The 24,289-nt window shown below is 36.5% G+C and overlaps 1 protein-coding gene across 2 annotated transcripts in view; it reads left to right on the forward strand.

Annotated features, from left to right (window-relative positions):
- KCNN2 (potassium calcium-activated channel subfamily N member 2) overlaps positions 1-21,450 on the forward strand; it is a 71,518-nt gene extending 50,068 nt beyond the window's left edge. Inside the window, exons 5-8 of one of the 2 annotated variants that reach the window (XR_013179798.1) lie at positions 8,385-8,495; positions 10,943-13,573; positions 15,412-15,481; positions 17,325-17,396. Coding sequence is in view for 1 of the 2 variants with exons in the window: in XM_054652029.2 (XP_054508004.2) it covers positions 8,385-8,495; positions 10,943-11,070; positions 15,412-15,481; positions 17,325-17,612 (597 nt within the window). In the remaining variant the exon portion in view is untranslated. Of the gene's footprint in view, positions 1-8,384; positions 8,496-10,942; positions 13,574-15,411; positions 15,482-17,324 lie in introns of both variants that reach the window. The other variant, XM_054652029.2, reaches the window with a different exon arrangement.
- The last annotated feature ends 2,839 nt before the right edge of the window (positions 21,451-24,289 follow it).

Here is a 24,289-nt window from a genome sequence, read left to right on the forward strand (position 1 = left end):
TTAATTGTCATGTTTTTGCAAATGGTAATTGTAGACAGCCTGGTCTTACCAACAAATACAGAGAACTATCTAACATAGGAACGTGGCACTTAGAGTAGCAGTTTCTAACTGTCCTATTTTTTGTGAGTAGCAAATCTTAACTCTATTATTTTTGAAATTTATTATTTGTTAGATTGTAAAAAAAAAGAGGTGATAAACAAGTAGATTCTAACTGCATAGTTAACATTGTTTGCATGTCTTCTGGGATGAGTCCTGAAAAAGAGAAAAAATAAGGTAAACATCAGATTCGAGCAAATATGGAAATTATTTTATAGAACTTTATGGATAGTGTACAAAAAGGTCATAAATTATTGTGTATAATAGTGTCTAAAATGTGTGATTTTATGAAAACTTTTGTTCATGTTGTTTAATTGTGTAGTGTGTCAGAGAAACAATGGTTTATAAAATATAGAAATATATTTTGAATTACAATTTAAAAGCTGAAAAGGTATTATCAAATCAAATTAAAGCACTGTGGTGCATCATTCTGTTGATAAGTAGATATCTCAAACATCTAGAACACTGTTTAGTTTTTACTTCTCTGAGAGTACAGAAAATATGAAAAGCTTTTCATGTAAATTGATAGCATCTTGGGTCCATGTCTCAGATATATGCTAGAATGTGATTCAGTAGGTTCTGATAATTCAGTAGTAAATATAAGTGACATCAGGACTTAGAACAGACTGTGTTTGTTCCTTCTATCATAGTAGAATCTAAGTAGACAACGTATTGAGCAGAAATTTTATATGGAGAAGACAGATAATGATGCCTGCATTCTTAAGGGTAAAGCTATTAAAAGCTGGGCTACTGAGAAATTTGTCAGCTCCTCTACTATTGTTGTTCCAGCACAACAAATTGCAAAAACTTTGGTAGGGAAGAAAGGTAGTTTGGGATTATTTATGTTTGTGGCTTGTTGGAGTGAAATTTCTAGCTGAAGTAAAGAATCATAAATTATCAAAATCAAGTTGAGAAGCTTTAAAACATGATCCCCGATGCAGTGGTTGAGAGGGCGTTAATCTAAAAAGTGAGGCAATGGCAGAGGTTTTACTCCATTTGAGTAAACAACACCTCTTGAAAGGTTTCACCTTCTTTCAAAACTAGAAAAATTAAGGGAAAAAGACTTCTTCAGAAGGTCTTTAATTTGTACCAGTAGAGCAGGGAAGTTTTTGAAGTGGCAGAGGACACAGGAACTTTTTCCCACTAAGGTCTAGTTATGCATGCATTTCAGTAAATTCAAAGGCAATTATTTCCTGGCTGGAAAGAGAAGCAGTTGTCTCATGCTTTCATTGTTTACATGGTATGACTAGAGCTGATGACTGGTGCAGCAAAACTTCTTTGATCTGAGAAAATGTAATTTCATTTGCAATAACCTTAGATTTAATACAGCAGTTTTTGTGTACTTTTACACATATTCTCATGAAACTTTTGTATTTGCAACACAGGTGAAGAACAAGAACATCACTGGTAGCTTTCATCCTGAATTATTGAAGTGATGTTTCCCGTCAGCCTTATAGGCTGTTAAGCCTGCTCATTTAAGGAAATTACACTTCAACCCTTGCCCAGCAAAAAGTTTTTTATGCATTTTGGGATAAACTGTCCAGGGGTATTTTAGCTGTTATGACCACTGAAGGTTTACCAGAAGCCCAGTCATCAGGCCATATTGAATTGCCAGGGATTCTGACAATTCTGAAAATTGTCCTAACTTTTCTGACAGTCTACAGTCATTTACACTACATTCATTAACACTACAGTCCTTTGTAGGTTCCCCTGTAGAAGAGACACTGTCTTCATGTTATAAATCATTATGTCTTCTGTTGTCTCAGATGTCTCTCCTAGTACCCAGCTTTTATTTCTCAAGAAGTTTACTTCACACTCACTTATGAATACCCATTCTTATGTGTGACACTGGTTAATCAATTTCACATTTATACATAACATTTTAATGGTCTTCATAATTTTTATTTTCGCAACATTGCCAAAAACCTTATGGACTAATTAGAAGTAAACAAACCTGCTCATCTATTCCTATATAGATCAGAAATTTAAATGTTGCAGTAAAATTCTAGATGTGATGCAGACAAATGCCACTGAAGACAATAGTAGCCAGGCAAATATTGAATACAAGAAAGTATAAATAATGCAAAGGTTTTTTAGATCACTCTTTGGTGAGATAACATAGTTGTTGTCCTATTACTCATTTTATTTCAGTCTTGCAAGGTTATACATCTCTCCCAGTAAACAGTGACAAATACAAACCCACATTTATACAGCAACACTTCCCTCGCTTCTGCCTGTGTTGTTTTCGAGAGGTTTTTTTTACTTCAAGCAACAAATTTTAAAAAATTTTTTCCCCTTCCCTGGTGGTCATATATGTCCACCTTTGAGAGAGCCAGATGAGCAAAATGCCTGTTTAAATTCTTACAGGGCTTTCATTTTATGCAGAGCAGCAGGAGGAATGTTGTGCCTTTTCTGGTGCAGAGCTAAATTTCCCACCAGAACCATATGTCTGCAAAGCACACCTTCTCTCTCCCTCAGTGGATCCCAAGAGAAATGAGCAAGAAATGTGGCAACTGCCTTCTTTCAGCTACAGGCAAGTACAGCAGGACATTTTTGTATAGCAGGACATTTTTGTGACACCTACACCACTTAAGATTGCACTTCATTCCAGTCCAGTAAACCAAAGATGCCAGGTGACTTGCAACAGAGACACTGATACACAGTGTTGCTTCCCTTCTCACCCGCATCACCCTCCAGGTGGTTGCAGGAGTGACTCAATTCACTGTAGTCTTGTGAAGGTATTTCAGAACCTTATCAAAAGAAGAACCAAGTGACAATGCCCGAGGCATTTACTTAGAGGACAACAGGGTTTCTCTACTGACCAAATGCTGCTTTCAGTTCTAACTGAAAATGCAGCCAATGCTAAGCTTTATTTGCCTTAGATAAACCCTTGGTTGAAGAGCTGAAAGCTTCTCTCGCTGTCAGTAAAACTGGACCTTGACAATAATGTTAGATGTACATGCTAGACTGCCCTTGAAGTCTGAACCCTGCAGTTTTGCCAGCACTGTCTTGCAGAATCACAGTGTGAACATTCAGTCTTAGCACTTGTGAGTGGTAGTAAAGGCACGGTCTTGATCCAGATTCCATAGCCACATTTTCACTGTGTGCTGTGGGAAACACCAGCTTTTTCCTTCCATCTGCCATGGCTGTGTCAGGTGTGGTTTACTGTAATGTAAAATCCTCTGTAGTAACTTTTAGTTAGTCAGCTTTGATATGGTGATTCTGCTGATTTCAGCAGAAAGCTCAGTGTGGATTGCAAAAGTGAAGAGGACAGAGGATTGTGGTTGGACAGCAAAAGGCATCTCAGCTGGCATGTAGTAATATATTGATGAGTGACTTTGACAAGGAAGAGAAAAGGAAAGTCAGGTCTAGTATGATGTACATACTATAACTGGGTAATACAGGCCAACCACCTTTATTAATTCTTATTTATATTCCTGTAGCCCTTCAGGACTCCTGATCCTATTGATGCCAGTGCTGTGTAAAGAGAGTAGAAATACACAGTCCAATTTACTGATGAGTTTACCATTCCCGTAGAGCAAATACAATGGGAAACAAGGAGGAATTATGTAGGGTAGTAGTAGTCATCTTGGCATACTAGAATCTGACATACCTTCACTGGTTTTGCTAGGCTTTGTAGTAAGTAAAATCCTAAACAAAGAAGGGGAAGGTTTTAAAAGAAAAATATATATTAGATTTATATGTTTCTTGGGAGCTTTTACTAAGTAAATAGGTGATGCAAAGAATCTTGTCTGAAAGATCTTGTTAGAACTGAAATCCCTGAGGAGTCATAAAATACTGCAGCTGAGGGCAAATATTCTGTATATGATGCCATAGAGAAGGAACTACATCAACACAGAGCAGAGTAACATTTTAAGAATGACAGGCAAAGAAAATAACCATTGCAGCAATGTCTGATGTGTCTAAGACATAGTTTGCTTTGTTAAAGCATTTGAAAGAAGGCTTGCAATAATTCAGAACTAAGTCCCAAGAGGAGAGGCTGTGCAGAAAATAGGGAAAGTTGCAATTTATGACACCTGTAAGTAAAATGAAAGACAACACCAAGTAATAGTCATGTTTTTTTCTGAGAGTCACGTTTAAGTTAAATTCATGTCATGTTCAGTTGCTAAATTTAAAGTATAATTTAAAATACAATTAATTTCATCTTTCTTCTCTTTCACTTTTCAAATAACATGGGCTTGACATTAATGCCTGATGACATTATTTTTTCCCCCTCAATTTAATCCATCCTTCCATTCATTTTTTAGGTGTATCATTTAGATTTATGTAACAGAGAAAATTATTATCCTACTACTGTTTAAAAACTGCCTAACCATATATGAGTAAAATGCCAACATACACTTCCACTTACATTTCTATCAGGGAAACTCACTTTGTATTCTAGGCATCAAAGAGGGCTAGAGAGGAGAATGGCTTTCACAGACTTGCATACCTGCATGAGCATTTGAACTTTAGGTGTCATTCTTTGTCCTTAACAGGAGCACCATATTTAGAATTAAACATACAAAGAATGTCCTCAAGTCGCTTGCAGTCACATCAAATTGCTTTCATAAGGGACAATGGCTAAATAGATTGATAATCAAGACAAGTTCTGTCCTGTGTAAGCAGTTGTGAACCCGATGCTAAAGGTTGTACTGCTCATAAGTGCAAATTCTACAATTGCCATCAGAGATCTGATGCCACTGTGAAGTCCAGAGTTTGTTGATTTGCTCAGGTGGAAGACTGTGGATATGTTTATTTTCAGACTTCTTTCTTTTACTGTGGACAAATATGCTACACTTCATATCAAGCAAGAAATACTGTGTGTTCAGGATTAAATTAATGTGCTTCATCTTTGATCCTTGCAAACAGGAAATAAGCATTGCTCCGCTCATCAGTGGAGTCCTAATCTTGCCTATTCTTCAATCTGTGATCTTTAAGAGCTTCTCATGCTTTAGTAGATAATTTCATTCAGCTTGTACGTGCCTTCTGGAAAACAGAAGAATTCAGGTATCAGAATCAGCTTTTAAAAACAGTGGTTGCTGGCAAATACTTGATCTTAGAGTACTTGAACACCATCAAATTAATGAATGGCTCATTCTGTTATTACCTGTTTCCACTAAGTGGAGCAGATGAACAACCTTGGCTTGATCAATTTGCTTACACTGAGTGTGTTGTAATATTCTGTCCTAAGTGCCCTTAAAACCAGGCTGCTTACCAAGCCAAAACACACTGTGATAACTCTGTAATGCAGGAGGTGGTCAGGCTGCTGATTAAGGAGTGTCAATTCCAGATAGAATTGATTAATGCTTTGATACCTGAAAATATATTTGGTCCTGCCTTTTTAATATTCTTCATTCTTACATATAGTTCTCCTGAACAAGAGCTTGAAGCAAAGATTTATTTTATTATTTACTTCAAAACTGGATAAAAATAATGATGTTGAAAGTTAATACAGTAACCAAATATAAGACTTTGTAGAATTTTATTCTCTAAAGAACCCCTCCTGCAGATGAAATAATTATTAGTGCTTTTGCTTAGTTTGAGCAATTTTAATAAATATTTATTTATAAATATTTACTAATAAATAAATATTTATTAATAAATAAATAACAATGCTACAATTTTTTAAGTAACTGTATTTCCTCCATTTAATTTCTGCCATTTTGAATAATTCTCACTTTATGAGTATTTTTAAGGATGCTGAGCTCTTTAGGGGAGCCATGTAATACTGCAGGTTGCTGTAACATGAAATATTAATTAGCATCATGTAGGTTAAGTGGAATTTTAGTCATTGTGGAAGCTGCTATGAATGATTATTTTTCCTTCACAGTACTGTGAAATGTAAACATGCAGGTAGTATAATACTTCCTGCTTCTGAAGAAACATTAGAAGAACTCATGTTCGTGTCCTGAGATCCCATCATGTACCACAAAACGAAGAGGTTTAAGTTTGAATTTAGGATACCTTACCATCACAATAAGCTGTTTTGGATATGAGGAAGATAGCAGTGCATATACACTGTAGAGGTGGTTGTCACAGCTCACCAGTGACAGTATTGTGACACCACAGGCAGTATATTTTATGTGAGACATAAAACTCCTACTTTTGACAGCATTTGGCCCTTACAGCTGCTGTGCCACATTGAAAATGCCTTAATCAGAAAGGCTGGAATGATTTTGCTTCAAAGCAAGCTCTTTTGCCTGCCACCATTCCTCTAGCCTTTTTGAGGGGGATTGGGAAAGAGTCATCTAGTATTTCTCTCCCCCAGTAAATTGGCTTAAATAGGTGGTTTTTTGCTAGTGGGGTCTGTATTGATAAGCTCATTTCCATTCTTTGAGCAGGCAGAACTCTGGTTATGTCATTAAATCAGCATCTGGCCCTGGTTTTCCTGACATACTGAACGAAAGGTGTCTGCTTTTATCTTCACTTCCTTGCTATTATATGGGGTAATTTATTAATTTATTTGCCTACAGAGAAGTCTTCTGCATAATAGCATTTACCTCAACAGGAAGAAGACTTAAAGAGCACTGTCTGTTTTCTGGGGAGGTAGGATGTGTTAGAGCATCTTCTGCCTTGTCCTCTTCCCAGTGGAGGCTCAGTGGGCTTCTGAAGTGCATAGCCTTAAGCTGTGGCTGTATTCTTTCTCTTTAACTGTTAATGGGGTCTTGAGAAGGAGAAGAATTTATAGCACCATTTTGACTCATGGAGAGAGCAAAACTTCAAGTAAATTCCCAGTAATTCCATCATCGCAAGACTGGACAACAGAGAGGTGGAGAAAAACAAAGGCTTAGTATTGAGAACAGGAAAGAAGCAAGAAATGCAGCAAACTTATGAGACGCTCATTTGAAGGAATGCTGAGAGCTGTTGAGGATGGAAGATGAGAACTAACTAGAGAAAATGAGAGGAGGGTTGGATGGATTTTTTGGAACAATCTACCAGAGAAATGGAAAAGTTATTAATTCAAGGCTTTCACAGAATTCATTGTATGCCTCAGTAAGTACACAGAGAGAAAAGATCCAGTTTTTTAAGGACTCTGTGTGGAAAAAGGTTTCCAATTAGGTAATTTATTTTGCAGTCTCTATGTTTTTAATAATGGATTTTGTATTTTGAAAGCTAAATTCTGAGATTTCTTCTGGATTTTTTGGAGAGGGTAAGGCAGTTTTAGATGTGGGGGATAGAGAATAAATTTATGGGAGAAATACAGAATAAGTAGAAGAAAGCTCTGTGAATCAAAATGTGCTAAGCTTCAATGAGAAGCAATGAGAGATTGCTTTATATTGAAGAGTAACTGACACAAGTGAGTAAGAGCTAGATTGGAATGAACCTGCAAGTTAAATGTAGCTTTGTATATTTAATGAGATATTTTTACTTTATTTTAAAGAAACTGTAAGAATATTTTTATTAAAACAAAATATTAAAGCAGTAGAATTTATAAATAGTGTAAAGGTAATGATACCTCTAGATGTGTAAAACTGACACTGCTTATTACCTGGCTCATTTTAACCTCCTTTCTGTTTCACCTGCCCCATAAAGAAGCGTTTGTATTTGTGATGCTGATAAAGCCACTGTCATTCCAAAGAGACAGGCACCTTCTGGAATTTGCCTGTTGTGCACATGCATGTCAATGTGTATACACGCATGTGCATACATATACACAGCATGAATTAGAAAATTGGTATTTTCTCTGTCCAAGTTTTGAAGATACGGTCCGGTGTATGTGTTCTATTTTATATGGTAATAAGATAAGCAGAAAAGATCACTGAAGAACTCAGAACAACAGGAAAATATACTAAAGTGAGTAAATAATAATTTTACTATTATTTTTAGGCCCTGAAGAAAATCCTAAGAAACTTTTTTTTTTTGTGTGTGTGTGTGCTAAATACTAATCTAATCTTATTTCCTCTTTAGCAGTTGTTATAACCTTGAGAAAATTTTTAAGAACAGAGTACTCTGTTACTGGGTTTTAAAAGTTGTTTTTAATCACCCCCTTTGTTTATGCATTAGAAATGGGAAATGTTCAACCCCTGCAGGGGAAAAAAAACCAAACAACTGAACTTCTAAGTGATGCTGCTCACTAATTATTTTGGTGCGTTAATAGTTTACCAACCTGTAAATACTGACTTGAATTAATACTCTGAAATGAAACAGCTGTAGTATGTTCACTGTATTTACCTAGGATCAATCACCTGATGCTTGCCATACTTCTACAGGAAAGGAGAAACTTCCTCTAAAAACCCTGCAAAATGCAGTAGTAACATCCTGGGGGTTTGTTTTATTGTTTTCAGGGTGCTGGGTGCACTGCACTGGTGGTAGCTGTGGTGGCAAGGAAGTTAGAACTTACCAAAGCTGAAAAACATGTGCATAATTTCATGATGGACACCCAGCTAACTAAAAGAGTAAGTCACACTTTATATTCACAACCGAAAAGGAATACTGTGTATTAATTTATTTCTACATTTGTGTTTAAGTAGTCTCCTGCTTGGTATCCTTGCTGAACTTTGTCATGGGTATTGTTTTGAAAGATTAGAAATTGGATGCCTTGAGTTTTCCTTTAAATTGAGGACAACTGCAAGTTGTCAGCAAATTTAAAGGATTTGTATAGAATATTGTATAGAGGGCCCCTGTAACTGGAAGGTATTTGGTGTTAATTAGTTAATTAGCAGTTAAGTGCTGTGGAACTAGACTATTGCATTAAACCAAAAGCTTTTGCATGGCATATGAAAATATATTTTTTGTTGCTAAAATAGGTGAAATTACAGATAAAAACTAAAATTTCAACCTATGAGAGATATTCTTAAGAAAATAACATATGTTTTCATATGTTGCAACATATGAACAATAACAGTGAGGCAGAATTTCCAACTGCGTTTTGGACACAACACATGGTTTATTTAGTGGCACACAGTTCTGAAGGACCCTGAAAGATATTTGTATATATTATTTTTAGAAGAAACTATTTTTCACAAAATAGGAGGCATTGGTGTTGAAATATTTTAAATGAAAGAAAATGCAGCAAACAAGGCAATACAAATCCTTTGCTGAAATAAAACAGGTCAGTGTTGAGGGAACAAGAAAAAGAGTAGTAACTGTACAGTGCACTCAACTTGTTCAGTCTTCATTATTGAGAAGAGCCAATGTGAAGAAAAAGGTGCTTACAGTCACAGCTCAGCAGAACTCAGCAGAGTTTCTCCTTAGTGGTGGGTGCCTGAGATAGAGACAGTCATTCTGCTCCAGGCGAGGAGGAGGAGGAGGATGGCTGCCCCAGCACAGCTCCATGCAGCACTGCAGCGCTGCACTGCTGCGGGCCTTGTGTTGCAGAGAGCCCCGTCCTGTCCCCAAGGGCTGTGTTTCTCACAGCACTGCTCTGGCTGTGCTGGCTCTCATTTCTGTGCTGCTCACCACTAACAGCCTGTATCTCCTCTAAGGAGTCACAGCAGGGAGAGACTAAGGATGAGTGAGGAGAGAATTCCTGTATAGGTATAAAGGGTGTCTGACAAGGTGTCTCTCTGTGCTTGTTGATTTACATTCCTATTGCAGTCAGTTAAGGTGTTGTTGATACTAGACCACAGGAAATAATTTGTCCTTTCATAACATAGTTACTTTTTTTAGTGTTATCTGACAACTGAGCCCAAAATGTGTCTCAGAGATTGGCCAGATTTTGAGTCTAGTCTTTATTTATGCCTTTTGAAGTTTATTTTGTTCATCTATTCTTCATATAAATCTCAATGTTAGTCTAATACTTTATTAAACAAAGCTTTAAGCTTGTGAAACTCAAAGCACATGAAAAGTGAGCCAAGCAAACAAATCTAAGATTCACATCAGATCACAATTCATGCAGATGCTGGGGATCTTTCCTCAGCCATACTTTCCAGGAGTGCAAGGGCTACTTAGGAATTGTGAGGACGTCTCTAAACCATGGTTGTGCTTTCAGTGAAGACAGGACAAGGTTCTCCAACACTTACAGGTGCAAAGGGGGGAGGCTGTTGCTGGGCCAAGTTATTGCATGACATTCCTGCAATGTCTTAGCCATTGACTTAGCTCTGACACTGCCGTTACTGGCATGATGTAAAGCTGGAGGAGAGAAAATAAAGATGAATAATTAGGACAATTTTTCTTTCCAAGTATCCTAGTTGTTCAGCCATTAATCAACATTGCATTCAAATTATTTGTATGTTTTTAAGCATTCTGAAAATTTTGGAGGGCCTAAAAAGGGAACTGTAGGTACTCTTTAACATTTTATGGAACGCCAAATTTAAAAAATAAATCAAAGCACTTTTTAAATAGAACTCTGCCCGCATTAATTGACAACATATTTTTTCATCTTCTTGGAGATGTTAAAAAAGAAACAAGTATAAAAACTAAATGCCACCCAAAACCAAAAAAATAAAAGAAAGGGACAAAGTGCTCAAACAGCTCTGAAACTTTAAAAGACTGTTAAATTGCCAAAAGAATTAAGACGTGCTAACCATAGAATAAGAAAGAGAGAAATGTTATGGTCCTATTGAATACACTTAATTAACATACAGATAATGCATTAGTATTTCCTCACTGTAATTGGTATTGCCATAAACACCAAACAGTTTCAACTTTTTGAAGAGGGAAAATTATTCCTGGATGCAAAAATATTTGATCTGAACATCACATCTATATTAAAAGGAAACTGCTCAGCAGTCCCCTTTATCCAGTTGTTGCTTTCTTCCCTCAGTGCTTCAGCTACTTGAGGTACCCACTTCCCACAGTTAAGACAGCATTTCAAAAGCTTTAGGAAAAGTTAATAACAGAAAAGTAAAAACATAACATAGTACTACTTTTGTCAGCCTGGTGTTTTTCTTTTATTAAACAGGTGAAAAATGCAGCGGCCAATGTACTCAGGGAAACATGGTTAATTTATAAAAACACAAAGCTGGTTAAAAAAATAGACCATGCAAAAGTAAGGAAACATCAACGCAAATTCTTGCAAGCTATTCATCAGTAAGTATTATTTTGCTTTCTTTTTCCTCCCAAGGTGTTTTCTCTGTTAGTTTCCTTCTCTCTCAGTCACTCTTAGTCCCATTCTGCCCCCTCCCTCCTCTCCCCCCACCATTCCCTTCCCTTCAAGCTTGTTCTGGAGGTTGATTTTCTTTCAGAGTAAGACAAAGATAGCCATTTACTGTATTATCTATTTACAACAAAATAAGAAGGTACACTGGCAGTTTATGTCCATATAAACTGGTGAATGTTTTTTAGAAGTTTCCCATACTTCTTGAATTATCTAAGACTATTTTTGTTCTATGCCACTGAGACTATCCTTTATTTTTATGCATTTTCTTCCAGGTAGAAAGATGTGAGCTACAATAGACAGAAGAAAATGAAAAAAAAAATTTCTTTGTAGTAAATGTTTTAATATTGTAAAGTCAGAACAATGTGATAGAAGAGAGTATGTATGTAGTGTTTAATGAACAGAATATTCATCAAGTATAATTTCATGGCCCACCAGCATTTAGCCTCTCTCCACTGTATATTCTCAGTGCATAAGATCAAATGTTGGTCCTGGCCATCTATTCTAGAAAATGGGAGTGTATGCCAATAGTTGAGACCATTGAGCACCTCTGGCATTATTCAAATGAGTTCTTCCCCTCTACATGAGAGTCTGAAACAAGCCTGAGGTCTAAAACTGGTAGTAGGTTTAAGCTGTGCCATGGTTTTGCCAAACTACAAGTATTTATCTAAAATTTGCAGTATGTATTTGTCATAAAGCACATCCAAATGAGTAGAATTGCTCAATGGTTACTATTCCTGAACTACCTGAGGGGAAAAAAATCTCAGAGTTTTGTCCTCAGGAACCAGGGAATTTTGGTCCTAAGAACCATTTTGAGGAATGGTCAGGGTCTGTTTGTTCTGTTATCCCCATTCAGCTGAGGCAGCCATCTGTACAGCCTATGAAGATAGTTCCAATGAGTTACAGAGAAGAAAGAGAGAAATTAGGTTTAGTTTCAAACTGATGGTTTCATAACTTTTGAGTGTAGGTCTGTGCCTGAGACAACCAGTGAAGTGATGTGAGAGGGGCATCCATGATGAAAAGAATATCTATGTAGCATCTTACAGGAAAGACAGGAAAGAAAGGCCAGGTTTACTCATTTCCTATTAGTAAATTTAGACTAACAATCATTCTCTCTTTCATAGCAATGTTTTAAAGCAGTAGTTAACTAAGCTTAAGCTATGAAGTATTCTGTAAACTTTGATTACTGTATTACATTTAGCAAATTTGCAGGTTTAAATGTTACTGAGTCATTGTGGAGATATTTTGAGGAATAAAAAGATAACAGAAGTTGAGGCATTTTTATGTGAATATAAAAAGCATATTTTTATATAGCAGTTTGGCCACCCTGCTTAGCTTAAAGGATTGGGAGGTGGAGGGGAGTGGAAGGGGTTCTGGGGAGAGGATAGCATGTCATGTGCATCCTTGCTGGACTTGAATCCTTGATTGAAAAGGTTGTTTCTTAACATTCTAACTTTACTATTTATTGTGTGTGTGTGTGTGTGTGTGTGTGTGTGTGTGTGTGTGTGTGTTGTGTGTCTGTGTGTGTATGAGCACATATGTTCAGAAAAGAATCTAAAAAGCACAGCAGGCTCGATCTCCAGCTTTTTTTATCAGTCAAGCTCAGAAGAGCTTTTCAGGATATAAAGTGTGTTCTGCATCTCCCTTAAAAATTAATTAATCAAGTGGAGGGGAGAAGGTGGCATCAGTAATTTTTTCCTAGGTGTGACAGCTAGATTGCACAGCTATCTTAATAATTTCTCTCTGTCTTTTACCACTTTGCACTACAGCCCCAAAACTTTTGTATTCAGGGAAAAAAACCCCAAAAGATAATTTTTTCAATATGCTGAAGAATGCACCATAAATGAAAAGATTGCATCAGCAGTTTGCTTTCTTCCTGTAGCTGATTAGATGGATGCAAATTAATTTTCCATCCCTTTGCATCTTTGTACTTTTTCTCAAGTGACTTACAGTTTTCCATCTTTCTAGAGTCTTAAGTTTTGTTTAGTCCCCCTCCTTCATCTTCAACCATTTCACTGGAGACAAAAATAAAAAGACTGGGCTCTCTCAGGGCTAATTTAATAGAAGAAATGATCCCAGATCATGATAACAGTCATGGCCACAGCTCTGAAATGTGTTCAGGTGGTCTGAGTGTTCTGCTTCTCATGCAATTAGATAAGATGAAGGTGAAATCATAAAAAAACATTTTATGTATTGTATGAATAAGAAAATCTACAGTTGATAGTTAATGGGAAGGCTTGAAGATATTGCAGATTCCTACATCATGAATGCGAGTTAGATGACTCCTCAGGCAGCTACTGATCAAAAGTAGCAACGCCCTAGGACTTTCCACCTGCTGAATCGAGCCCACTGTGCTCATTTGGTCGTTTTAGTATATTTTACACTTTGTTTTCTTTTGTTTTGTCTTTTTTCAACATATGAAAATAGAGCTCGGAAGTAAGTTGTATAAGCTGTTCCTTTCTAAACTTGCAGAATTTACCACTGTCTGCATGCAAAAAATAGAGTTTTTATTTGTGAATTTCAGTGGTCTGATTGCTGCCATGGAAATGCGATCCAGAATCATGATCTTTTTCTGTGATAAGTGAAGTTCATAAAATCAAAATTTTATCTTGATGAATTATACTAAGAAAGTCTGTTGGTTTTCTTTAAATCCGGCTGCTGCAGCTAAAGACTTGCCATATCTATACGTTCTTACAGCCTGTGGTAGGTGTTGGGTTGGTTACTATGAAGAATTATCATGTTGTTGTCAACTGGTACTACAATAATAATGAACTTCCTGGAATTTTAAAATTAAAATACTGATTGTCAAACAGATGAATCAATGAATCTTAAGAAAAGCAGAAAGCACATATTCTGCACATTATTTGAAAGAATGGTCACCAAAATGCTGGGGTTTTCATTCTCTAGTGAAATAATTTCCTTTGAATAATTGTTCTGACATTTTGATAATACAATTCTGTACCTTGGAGATTCCTTTTTTGCTTTAGAAAAACTCCACCTTGTAGCCTCTGAAAACACGACTCCTACCATCTGCATTTATGTTGTGCTCTGAAAGAAGCTTCCAGGGGAAGAAGAGCATATGGCATTCCAGTAACAATCTCCTGGAATGCCAGTTTTATGTGATCAGTTCATTTCTACCTTAACAGAGTTATTTCCATTTATATTTTAAAGATATTTTTAAATTATATTTCACTCTCCACAACTTACTTTCTCATACCGGTTAGCCTAGATATGAAAGGAAATGCTTGTCAACTAAAGAGATAAGGAAACTTTTTGGTTTTGGAATACCTTCAAGAGGGTTTTCTTTAGACCACCTTTCTAAGTAATACCATCACTGAGAAATGGACAGAGAATGCATTAGCAACCTACCTGTCACGAAAGGCTGCCAAACTCACTTCCATTTGACAGCTAACCAAATTCTTGTTTTGGTTGGCACTTGGCACACTGGTAGACTGAAGTGGTATCTTATCACAAATCTACAAACAACTCCTCTGGTAGTCAATCTGGAAAACATGGGGTTTGTATGAGAGAATGTATAAGAAGGGTCCTGTATCTTGCGAAAAATGTGCATAACCAACAATAATGCAGATAAGCATGCATCAAAGAAAAAATGTACCCTTGCTGCTTCTTTCATAGTTTTTCAATGCTATAGTTTAAATAGTAAATTTAAAATGTAATCATATTTAGATTCACAAATTATCCAAAAAAACCAAATGTATTGGCAAGCATGTTGGTTATTTAGCTGCTGGTCCGATGGAAGTTCTGTTTAAAGTAAGGAGAAACTCACTTATCACTGTATGTTCATCAGGTTCCGACACCTGCTAACCCAATCCATTTCCGACAGAACAGGGCTAATACCTGTATCTAGTCATGTAGGCATGGGAAGATTCTTGATTGCTACAACAATAATGACAAAAAACTGTTGTTCTATGTTTCTTCCTATATCTACTTGTCACGATACTGAGGCTTTGAGGAATGTTTTGGCTTTCTTTCATGTAGTCTGGATAAATTGTTATCTTCTTTATTGAATTCAACTTTGACCATCGCAAATTATATTCTCAAGGACATCACATTTCCTTGCTGTTTCCTTTTTTGCGGTGTTGAAGAAGCATGCTTCTCATTGTAGCAGGCACATGAAAGATTCTGACTCTACACAAAGTAGTTAAGGCATTGTCCATGCAGTGAATTGCTCTTGTAAATTTTGTGCATGCTCTCTAGAAATCCTAGTATGACCTCATACAAAAAAAAATCTGACTTAAAATTCCACTTTTTAGATTAAGAAGTGTAAAAATGGAACAAAGGAAACTGAATGATCAAGCCAACACTTTGGTGGACCTGGCAAAGGTTAGTAGGCAGTTACTGTTTTTTCAGCATTCATCCTTTCAAAATGAAGTTTTTTAGTGAAAATGTTAAGCATTATATGTGCAAATATTGTTAACAAGGTGTTATATATAGCAAATGAAAATATGTGTGTGTTTTGTGGTAGCACCTACATCTTGAACAAGTATCCTGATGAAAGTTTGAACATGCCATATTTATTTATTTTTTTTGTACATTTGAAAAAGACTTCACAATTGAGAGGCTGATCCTGAGAGCTCCTGAGCTGACTGCAGAGGTCATGGTAAATGCTGAACTGTGAGTGGGCCGTAGTGGTGTAGTGCTGTGAAGTAAGAAGACTTTGCTATGTGGTGATAGTGACTGTGCCATGACAGACCATAGTAAATAGCCTCTAGATTGGAGTTAGAGGTTCTGGATTCCTGTTCCTGGTGTCTTATGCAGCAGTAACTTTGGACAAGTAAATTTAGATCTGCATTTATTTAAGTTTTTATAATGAATAGTAGCTGCCTACTTTGCCAATATATCATAAGGCTTTTTAAATATTTTTTAAACCATTTGAGTTGAGGTAAAAGAGGCTATTCGGGTGTAAGCTGCTTGTTTATTGCTGCTAGAATTTTTCATAAGTATGTAATAACTAGAAAGCTAGAGACCTGAGCTGATAGCATTTTGGACTTCCATTAGAACTTAATATTTAACAGTAACTGTGAGTTAATTTGAGGCTACATTAGAAACATTGATGGGCTCTTCTTAAGAGTTTCTTGTACACCTCTTCATTTACCTCAAAATCCTCCTTGATTTCAAGTGCATCAAAGCAAAGATTAAACTCTTCAGTGTTCATTCCCCTCTTGCTTTACAGAACCATGTGACAGCTTCAGGTGAAAATACAGTTCAGTCTAATGCTTCTGGCAACTTAATATACTATTTTGTGTAGACTACTTCACTTTCAAGGGTAATGCTAGCATCCTGAAACAGAAGGCAGAGCAATAGGTTATAACACACCTGATACTAAAGTGGTTTGCTTACACTTCAGGCAGTCATTCAATTAATTTTCCTTTCCTTTGGATGGTTCATAAATTTCAACTGATTTTTTCTACTGAATTACATCCAGTTTTGACTCCAGTTTAAATAATCTGAACCCTCAATCTATAAGAGGCAGACATTCAGCCATTATGTTTTAACCAAGTCTCTTTAAAACAACACATTAAGGATCACATTTTTACTGACCATTGTGCATTTTAAAGTACACTCTATATATTTTCTGTATTCAGCAGTGTTTTGTAGAGGCCAGATAGATTGGAGAGTGCAAAAGTAAAAAAGCATAGAATTGAGTTTTTACTTCTTGAACTACTTTTCAAAAACAATCCACTCAACTCCTCTTACTGCCAATTCAAGAAAATCTACCAAGTTTAAGGAGCAAGCCAGTGAACAACATTTGTGCTCTGTAGAGTTCATTAGAAGAATGAAGGTATTTAAAACCAGAATCAAGAACAATTAAGGATGGAATACATCAGTGGAGCCTTCAGTCCCCTGGCGGCTTACACTGACTGTTCAAAAAGCTTAGCCTGGTACACTCCCAAACATCTGAATTTCCAAAAGGGGTCTGATCTTTAATTGATTTCATCTTCGACATCTAAAATAAATAGCTACTAAAAGCCATTAAGTTTCTGCTCAAGAAATCTAGTAGAAAGTTTAGTCTACTGTAATTTAATCTACAGGGAAAATTATTTCACAAAACTAGATATTGTTATAATACTCATCTCCTGTTTTACAAACCCTTATACAGTTGTGCTACTTGTTACAGTACTTGTAAGGTCTCTCTAAACCTTTACTTACATCCTTCTACTTTCAGACTCAAAACATCATGTATGACATGATTTCTGACTTAAATGAAAGAAGTGAAGATTTTGAGAAGAGAATTGTTACTCTGGAAACTAAACTGGAAACTTTAATTGGTAGCATTCAAGCTCTTCCTGGACTGATTAGCCAGACAATCAGCCAGCAACAGAGGGAATTCCTCGAGGCTCAGATACAAAATTACGATAAGCATGTTGCCTACAGTGCTGAACGATCACGATCTTTGTCAAGAAGAAGGAGATCATCCTCCACAGCACCACCAACTTCATCAGAGAGTAGCTAGAAGAGAATAAGTTAACCGCAAAATAAAGACTTTTTGCCATCATATGGTCAATATTTTAGCTTTTATTGTAAAGCCCTATGGTTCTAGCCAGCGTTATCTAGGTTCTGATGTCAGAATCCTGGAAACCTGAACACATTTTAGGCCAAAATGAGTGAAAACTCCTCTTTTTTTTCCCCCTCCTCCTCTCAGATGCACAGTGAATGCACCTAGTATTGCTATATTAGATTGTTCTTCCTGTAATTTCACTTTTTATTCATGCACTTCAAACAAGCTTTACTACTACAATACATAATCTAATATAATAAAAATGTTAATTTCTGCACATAGTTACTTGATTACTTTGACCTAATTACCAAAAAAAAAATCACAATCAAAAGACCTAATTATGAACTTTTAAGAAACTAAATCGAAGCTTAATAATTATTTCTAAGTATGAAAGCTAACTGTCTAAACTTTGCTTGCAGTGGAGGGGGAAAAAAACCAATATTAATCTAACAGTGTGCTGTGTATGTATAGTCATTTTAAAAGGTCATGAACGGCTTTGATTTCTGAAGTGATTAATTAAAAATATAGTTTATCCTAGAAAATAAATCTCAAAATAAGCTATGGGTTTTAAAAATATTCTGAGGGCTTTTATTTAACATGCATTGGTACACACACACACATATAGATAATATATATATACATATGTATTTATGTATATAAAATTATTTATGTGATGCCCATAGCAATGATCTTTTAAACTGACTATTCGTAAAGCTACTGGCATGCAAAAAGCACAGGCAAAGTCCTGTTTTCTTATTCAGAGTCTTGTAACAATGCCAGGTATGTTTGTCCAAATCAAAAGCATCACTTTCACCCAGAAGTCTCCTAATAATGCTATTTGGGTTTTGAAAGTGTTAGGTTGCTACTTTCTCCACTCCTTTCTTTGTGTTTCTGGAGTGAATGACTGACACACAGACTTTGAGTACACACAGTTGTGTGGTGGCAGCACAGTATACATTATGTTTGGGCAGTCCCCGTGGTTCCTGCTATGCAGTTAAGCTTAGCAAAACACTTCTAGCAATATTTCCAAAATCTCCTGTAAAAAGCCAGCTGTAGACTGGAGTTACAACAGAAGGGTATCTATAGTACTTTATTTTCATGCATAAAAATAAGGTCTTCTACCTTATTAAAGGAAAAAAAAAAAAACCAAAAAAAAAATTAAAAAAAAAAAAAAAAAACAACAACAAAGAAATCACAAAGCATAATCACCAGTAGGCACTGGTGAAAAGATTTTGACTAACATTTTTCCTGGTTTATTCTCCAGAATAGCAAAACTAGGTAAGTTTAAATGCTCAGTACATGCAACTTGCATTAACAATTCCTAGTTATAAACAGGAAATTTGACTTTATGAGACATCTTTAGTACTTGCTATTTACAAAATGTGCCAGTCCAGTCTGCCTCTCCCCCAGTTTACAGTCAAGGGTAACATCTGTAGCTAAACTGGTAGACATGGCTGACTGTTTCTATGTCTGCCTGGAAGTAACCAACTTGCTCATTGAAGAAAGTGAGGAAATGCACATTGCTCCATGAAACACTGTGACTTCTGGTCAGCAAGGACAGGCAGGAAAGAGTAATGCAGGAAGTCAGAGCAGAGCTCTTCTGGGCAAGACAGAAGAGCTTTCCAGCAATCAAAATTCCCCAAACCAAATACATAATCTGAAAAACAGCAGACACTTTAGGCCTTTTCAAATTAAAGGATCTTCCTTTTCTGGTGTTACGAATGTATAAATAATGAATGTATAAGTGACATCCAGAGGTATTGCATGCTTATTAAAAGGTCAATAATTTCTCTAACTTTTTATGTCTTTGAGAAAGAGGATGAGTTCAGTATTTTTCCCCCTAGAGCAGGACAGTTGCATGCCTTTGGCGTGCCTTATTTGCAGACTGTGGTATTTTGTGACTGGAAATAACAAGCAGTATGCATAGTATTTGCAGTTCTGCTTTTGTTTTTATGGAGATCATTTTCAAAGGAAAAGACGGATATTATATAGTCCTAATACTTTTCTAGTGCAGTCCTTAATTAGATGAGATTGTGAGTGGTCATAAGGCCAGTAGTGATTAATAATATTTGAATTTAATAGTCAAGATTTAGAAATATTTTTTCTCCTTTTTTGCATTTAGTTTAGAATACTCTTCTTGACATTGAATGTGAAATACACTTTCTGTAGCTTGAATACATTCCTTTTTCTCCTGTCAGCTTGAACTAGCTCTTTCATTGTTTACATCTTTTTAATATATGTATAACACCCATTTTTGCACAACTGGGTTTTTAAAGAACTGTAGGTCCACTTTGAAAATTTTTGTCAATCTGTCAATTTTAATTAAGATCCAGCTACAAGTATTGGGCTGGCTATTTCTGTTGTGAAAGAGCAGCTGTCAATCTTTGACCTCTCAATTTCTTTTACTCATTAGGACTCAGAAGCCTGAACCTAATATTATTGCCACAGCTTTATGCAATGGTGAGATTCATCAGGATTATTTTCATCAGTAGCATTCTGTAACAACCTGCCAAATTGTTTTGGATTCCTTTCTTTTCTTTTTAAAGCAAAAAACAAATGATGTCACCATGTTATATACTCCAGTTCTACATCTTAATTTACCTTCAAGACCACTACAGATATTTTATCTGCATTTTCAGCACGTATGATTTTTTTCTTATAATATCTGATTTCAGCACTAAGGTGCTGCATGGGGATACACTACATGAAAGGACTGATATAAACTTTTATTCAGGAGAGCACAAAGCACTCTTGGTTTGATTTTCTTACTCTTGACACTAGACTCCTTTTAGTCTTCCCTTGTCTGACTTTTGTAGTATCACAAATTCCATTACTGAATGTTTAGTTCCAAAGCTTTAGCTCTATCATTGTCAACATATATAATCACCAAATGGAAATCATATCATTATGACAAATCATAGAAACTGTATATTTAAATGTAGACTTTTCTTGTAAAGATTGTTTACAAATGACAGGGAGTCTTTCTCAAAGCATATGGCATATTTACCATATTACAATTGTAAAGCTTCATGCACCTATTGCCTTAGTTTCACCAGTAGGAAAATTCTGCTTTTGGTTGCTATTAAGCTCTTTTTCACTACATTCCAGACACTGATTCCATTTATAAGTTTCTTGGGAGTCTTGTTGCTAGTCTGCTTTTTTAAAGACACCGAGCAGAGATACCTTGCTCGGAAGGACTGAAATGTAAGATCACAAATAGACCTGTTCACCATGCTTAAAATTAAATGCATTGATTTAAATAGTACTTTTTACTTACATTTACATTTTTTTGCAGAATCAGAAGAATATGTTCATATGTTTTATGCTTGCAAATGCTCTGAAATTTTTGATTCTGTAAATCATTATGTATTTTAAGCTTGCATATCTTTCCAGACAGACTTGTGCAACTCAGCTCTTCTTTACCTCCTGCTGCTCCATAAGGATGTATCTTTTATGGAAAGAGATTTGTCATCTAAAAGTTTGGCATCCAGCTTAGGAGCTCTAAATGCCTTCTGGAGGTTCATACCTTGTGAGCTATTTCAAAACTATTGCTCCCCAGACTGAGTTTGGAATCACTGTCATCATTAGAGCAAACATTAGTGATAAGTATACTGTTTTACAAATTGTAAGACTCTTTCCATGTCAGATCATATGTAAACATTCAAGCTGATATGCCACACATTAAGAGCATATCTAAGCATAAAAGAATAAAAGGTGTTCAATGTGTCTAAAATTCAGAATAAAATCTGTAACCCTTATCAATACTAAAAATTAAAATTGTTTGTAAACTCTTTTCCCCTACAGTTATGAAAAATTCTTACTAAGCTTTATTCACAGAAGGTTTTCTCCATCTGTCAAACTTTGTGTTCATATCCATTCTTTTTTTAAATCAAAGTCCTTAAAGTCTTTTTTTCCTTTTATTAATAATTATTAAGGGGTGAGAAATTAATTATAAAGGGGTTGCAAGCAATGAAATAGAGGGGAAGGTGGGAAGGAGCTAACACTTATATATGTTATTTTCAGAATTCCACCTCTGCATTAGCATATCTAAATGCTCAGGTAGAAATGGACACAAATTTTAGCCAGCACTGCTGGCTACCCAGGTGACCAAGCCTGCCCTAGCCTGGGAAGAGCACTGCCATATCTGAAAAGTTCTGAGGTGGAGCTTACACGCACTCAAAGCCAACCATTTATGTGTGTGGAAATTAATGTCCACAGAACCTTATATGTGCATAATAAAATTAACCTACAGCTGTCAGTTAGGGCTTACAAATGTGGTCCTATATCTGTTGGCACAAATTCAGAGAAAACTAAGCTATAAGGTATATTAGCCTTTTTATTCTGAACCTTTTAAGGGGTATCTGTAAGATCTTATCTCTCTCCATGACTGAGAGAATAGAGAAAAAGAGATGCTTAGAAGATGCTTTGCAGTCAGGTGCACGCATAGGGTTAGCTCTGACTTGCCTGAGTACCTCACTGCACATCAACTTTGGTCCAGAAACCACAGGGTTTTATTCACTCCAGAAAAAACAGGTTTCTCTCACTATAGAGGGAGTTAGCACAGCACTGAGCACATAAGTCCTGTCTCTCAAGAGCAGCCCGGTGTGCAAGATGATAACAAAAAATAGGAGAGGAGGATTGTGATAATTTATGCAACTCTGCTCAAGACTTAGGGCTTAGCACAGCATCAAGCCCAATGCAGACACTTGATTCCCTGCCAAGAATTGCTTGCAGCTGGACAGTACAGCACGTGGTTGGAGCAGGTGGCAGTGTGGTCTGGCCCAGGGTATGCAGACATCCTGAAATGGAGGCAGTTACCAGAATTAGCATCACCCTACTGCCATATACTAGACTTTGTTACAGTGATATAGCTGAAGATCTATTAGATAAATAAATTTCAGGCCTTTTTGTGAAGAAGATTCCCCTGCAGAGGATTGCAAAGCTTTTCTGCGCATTGAAGGATATGCAACACAGTGTCAGTGAAAAGAAAAACATAACAGTCTTGAAACTGTTGAAAACTAGCATGGCAAGTAACAAAATTAGATGGAGAACTGAAGCTTTGTGCTGACTTCCCTTTCATTCAGATTCACTTAAATCCATTAGTATCTTCAAATATTTAGGAGAACCTATACTGTTTTCAATTATACATGAAGCGAGCTACAAGCTTTTAGTTAGATTAAAAGGTTCTACTTTAAGACTATGCCTATTCTGACCTACTGTTCCCTTTCTAACCTGAATTTCAAAGTACCTTGAGTCTAAAGAGGACATGCATATTCTCCTATGTGGATTACAGCAAAGTAGGTCTCTGAACAAAAAAGCATTTTCAGTCCAGATAAATGACCAGCCATTATATAGCAAATGGAGTCAAAATGTTCAGTTCAGAGCTTAGAAAAGGTTTAAGTGAAGCCTCACTCCAGGTATGAAATTCATGGGGAACAATGAAATATAAGAGACTCTGTAATTATATTTCCTGAAAGTGAATTGTAGGGACACACTGTATGTGTTTAATACCAGCTTATCACCTTATATGGAATATTTTTCCAAATGTGAGAAATATGAAGACTGATCATCACAGAAATACAGAAATAAATACACAGAAATAAAGCAGGATTTTTTTTAAACAAAGAACTCCAAACTCTAATAGAAATGTGGAGATCTGAAAGAGACTGTGCTAGACTATTCTCTTAAAAGGCTCCTAGACTCCATAGGTTAATATAAATTGCAAGAGATGATGTTTCAAGTGGTTTCAAGCAAAAATTAAGCAAAAAATATATCTCAGGAATAGTTTGGGACTTACAAAACATCACTGTGTTTGTGGTCAGTACCACAAATCTGCACAAAATGAAATGTGGCAGATCAGTTTTCCTGATGAAGTTAGAATGATAATCACTTTAACAGGACATGCATGTAGGAGAACAAGAAATCTATCTTGGAATGACTCTTTAATTTAACCTGCAGTTTCAAATAGTATGGCACCCTAGGTAGTATAATAGTAACAATTAGAGCTCCAATTTTATTTTTTTTCCTAATACTTAGCACAAATGAATGCACTTTGGGTAAGAGGCCTCTGAAGGGTGCATGCCACCCCCTCTGTTGTTGTAGCACACCCTCAACCTTTTGCTCTGTGCTTATTCCCCCTGCAGCTGCTGAGCACTGAGAACTGTGGCTGCCTCTCAGCATCCCTGGTACAAAGCTGCCCAGACTGATCTGAAAGGAGGTGGCCCTGGGGCACCTGAGAGGCCACTGGCCTGGTGCCTGTTACTGGAGAGAGCAGATAGCAGCACCCAGCCTGAAGGTGGCCTTGGCCCCTCAGGGGGACAGCAGCGTGTAACCTCTGCTCTTCTTCCCACACCACTGTATCACTACATTCTTCTGTTTCTTAAATGGTCTATTACACTGAAAAATGCTTTTCTTATCACATCTGAAACATGCTATCACTCATTGCGACAGGCTGTGCTACCACTGTGAAGAAAGCACAGGGTCTGCTTCTCCACTGTGGGCAAGGACAAGGCTGTGCCATTCAGCAGGAGACTGTGTATGACAGTGACCTGCTGTCATGGTTTGACATCTCAAACCACGACACCTGCTTTCAAGATAGAAAACAAAAACACTCCAACAGCTTCAGTTATCAG

This window comes from Agelaius phoeniceus, chromosome Z (assembly GCF_051311805.1).
Source record: "Agelaius phoeniceus isolate bAgePho1 chromosome Z, bAgePho1.hap1, whole genome shotgun sequence".
Lineage (NCBI taxonomy): Eukaryota > Metazoa > Chordata > Aves > Passeriformes > Icteridae > Agelaius > Agelaius phoeniceus.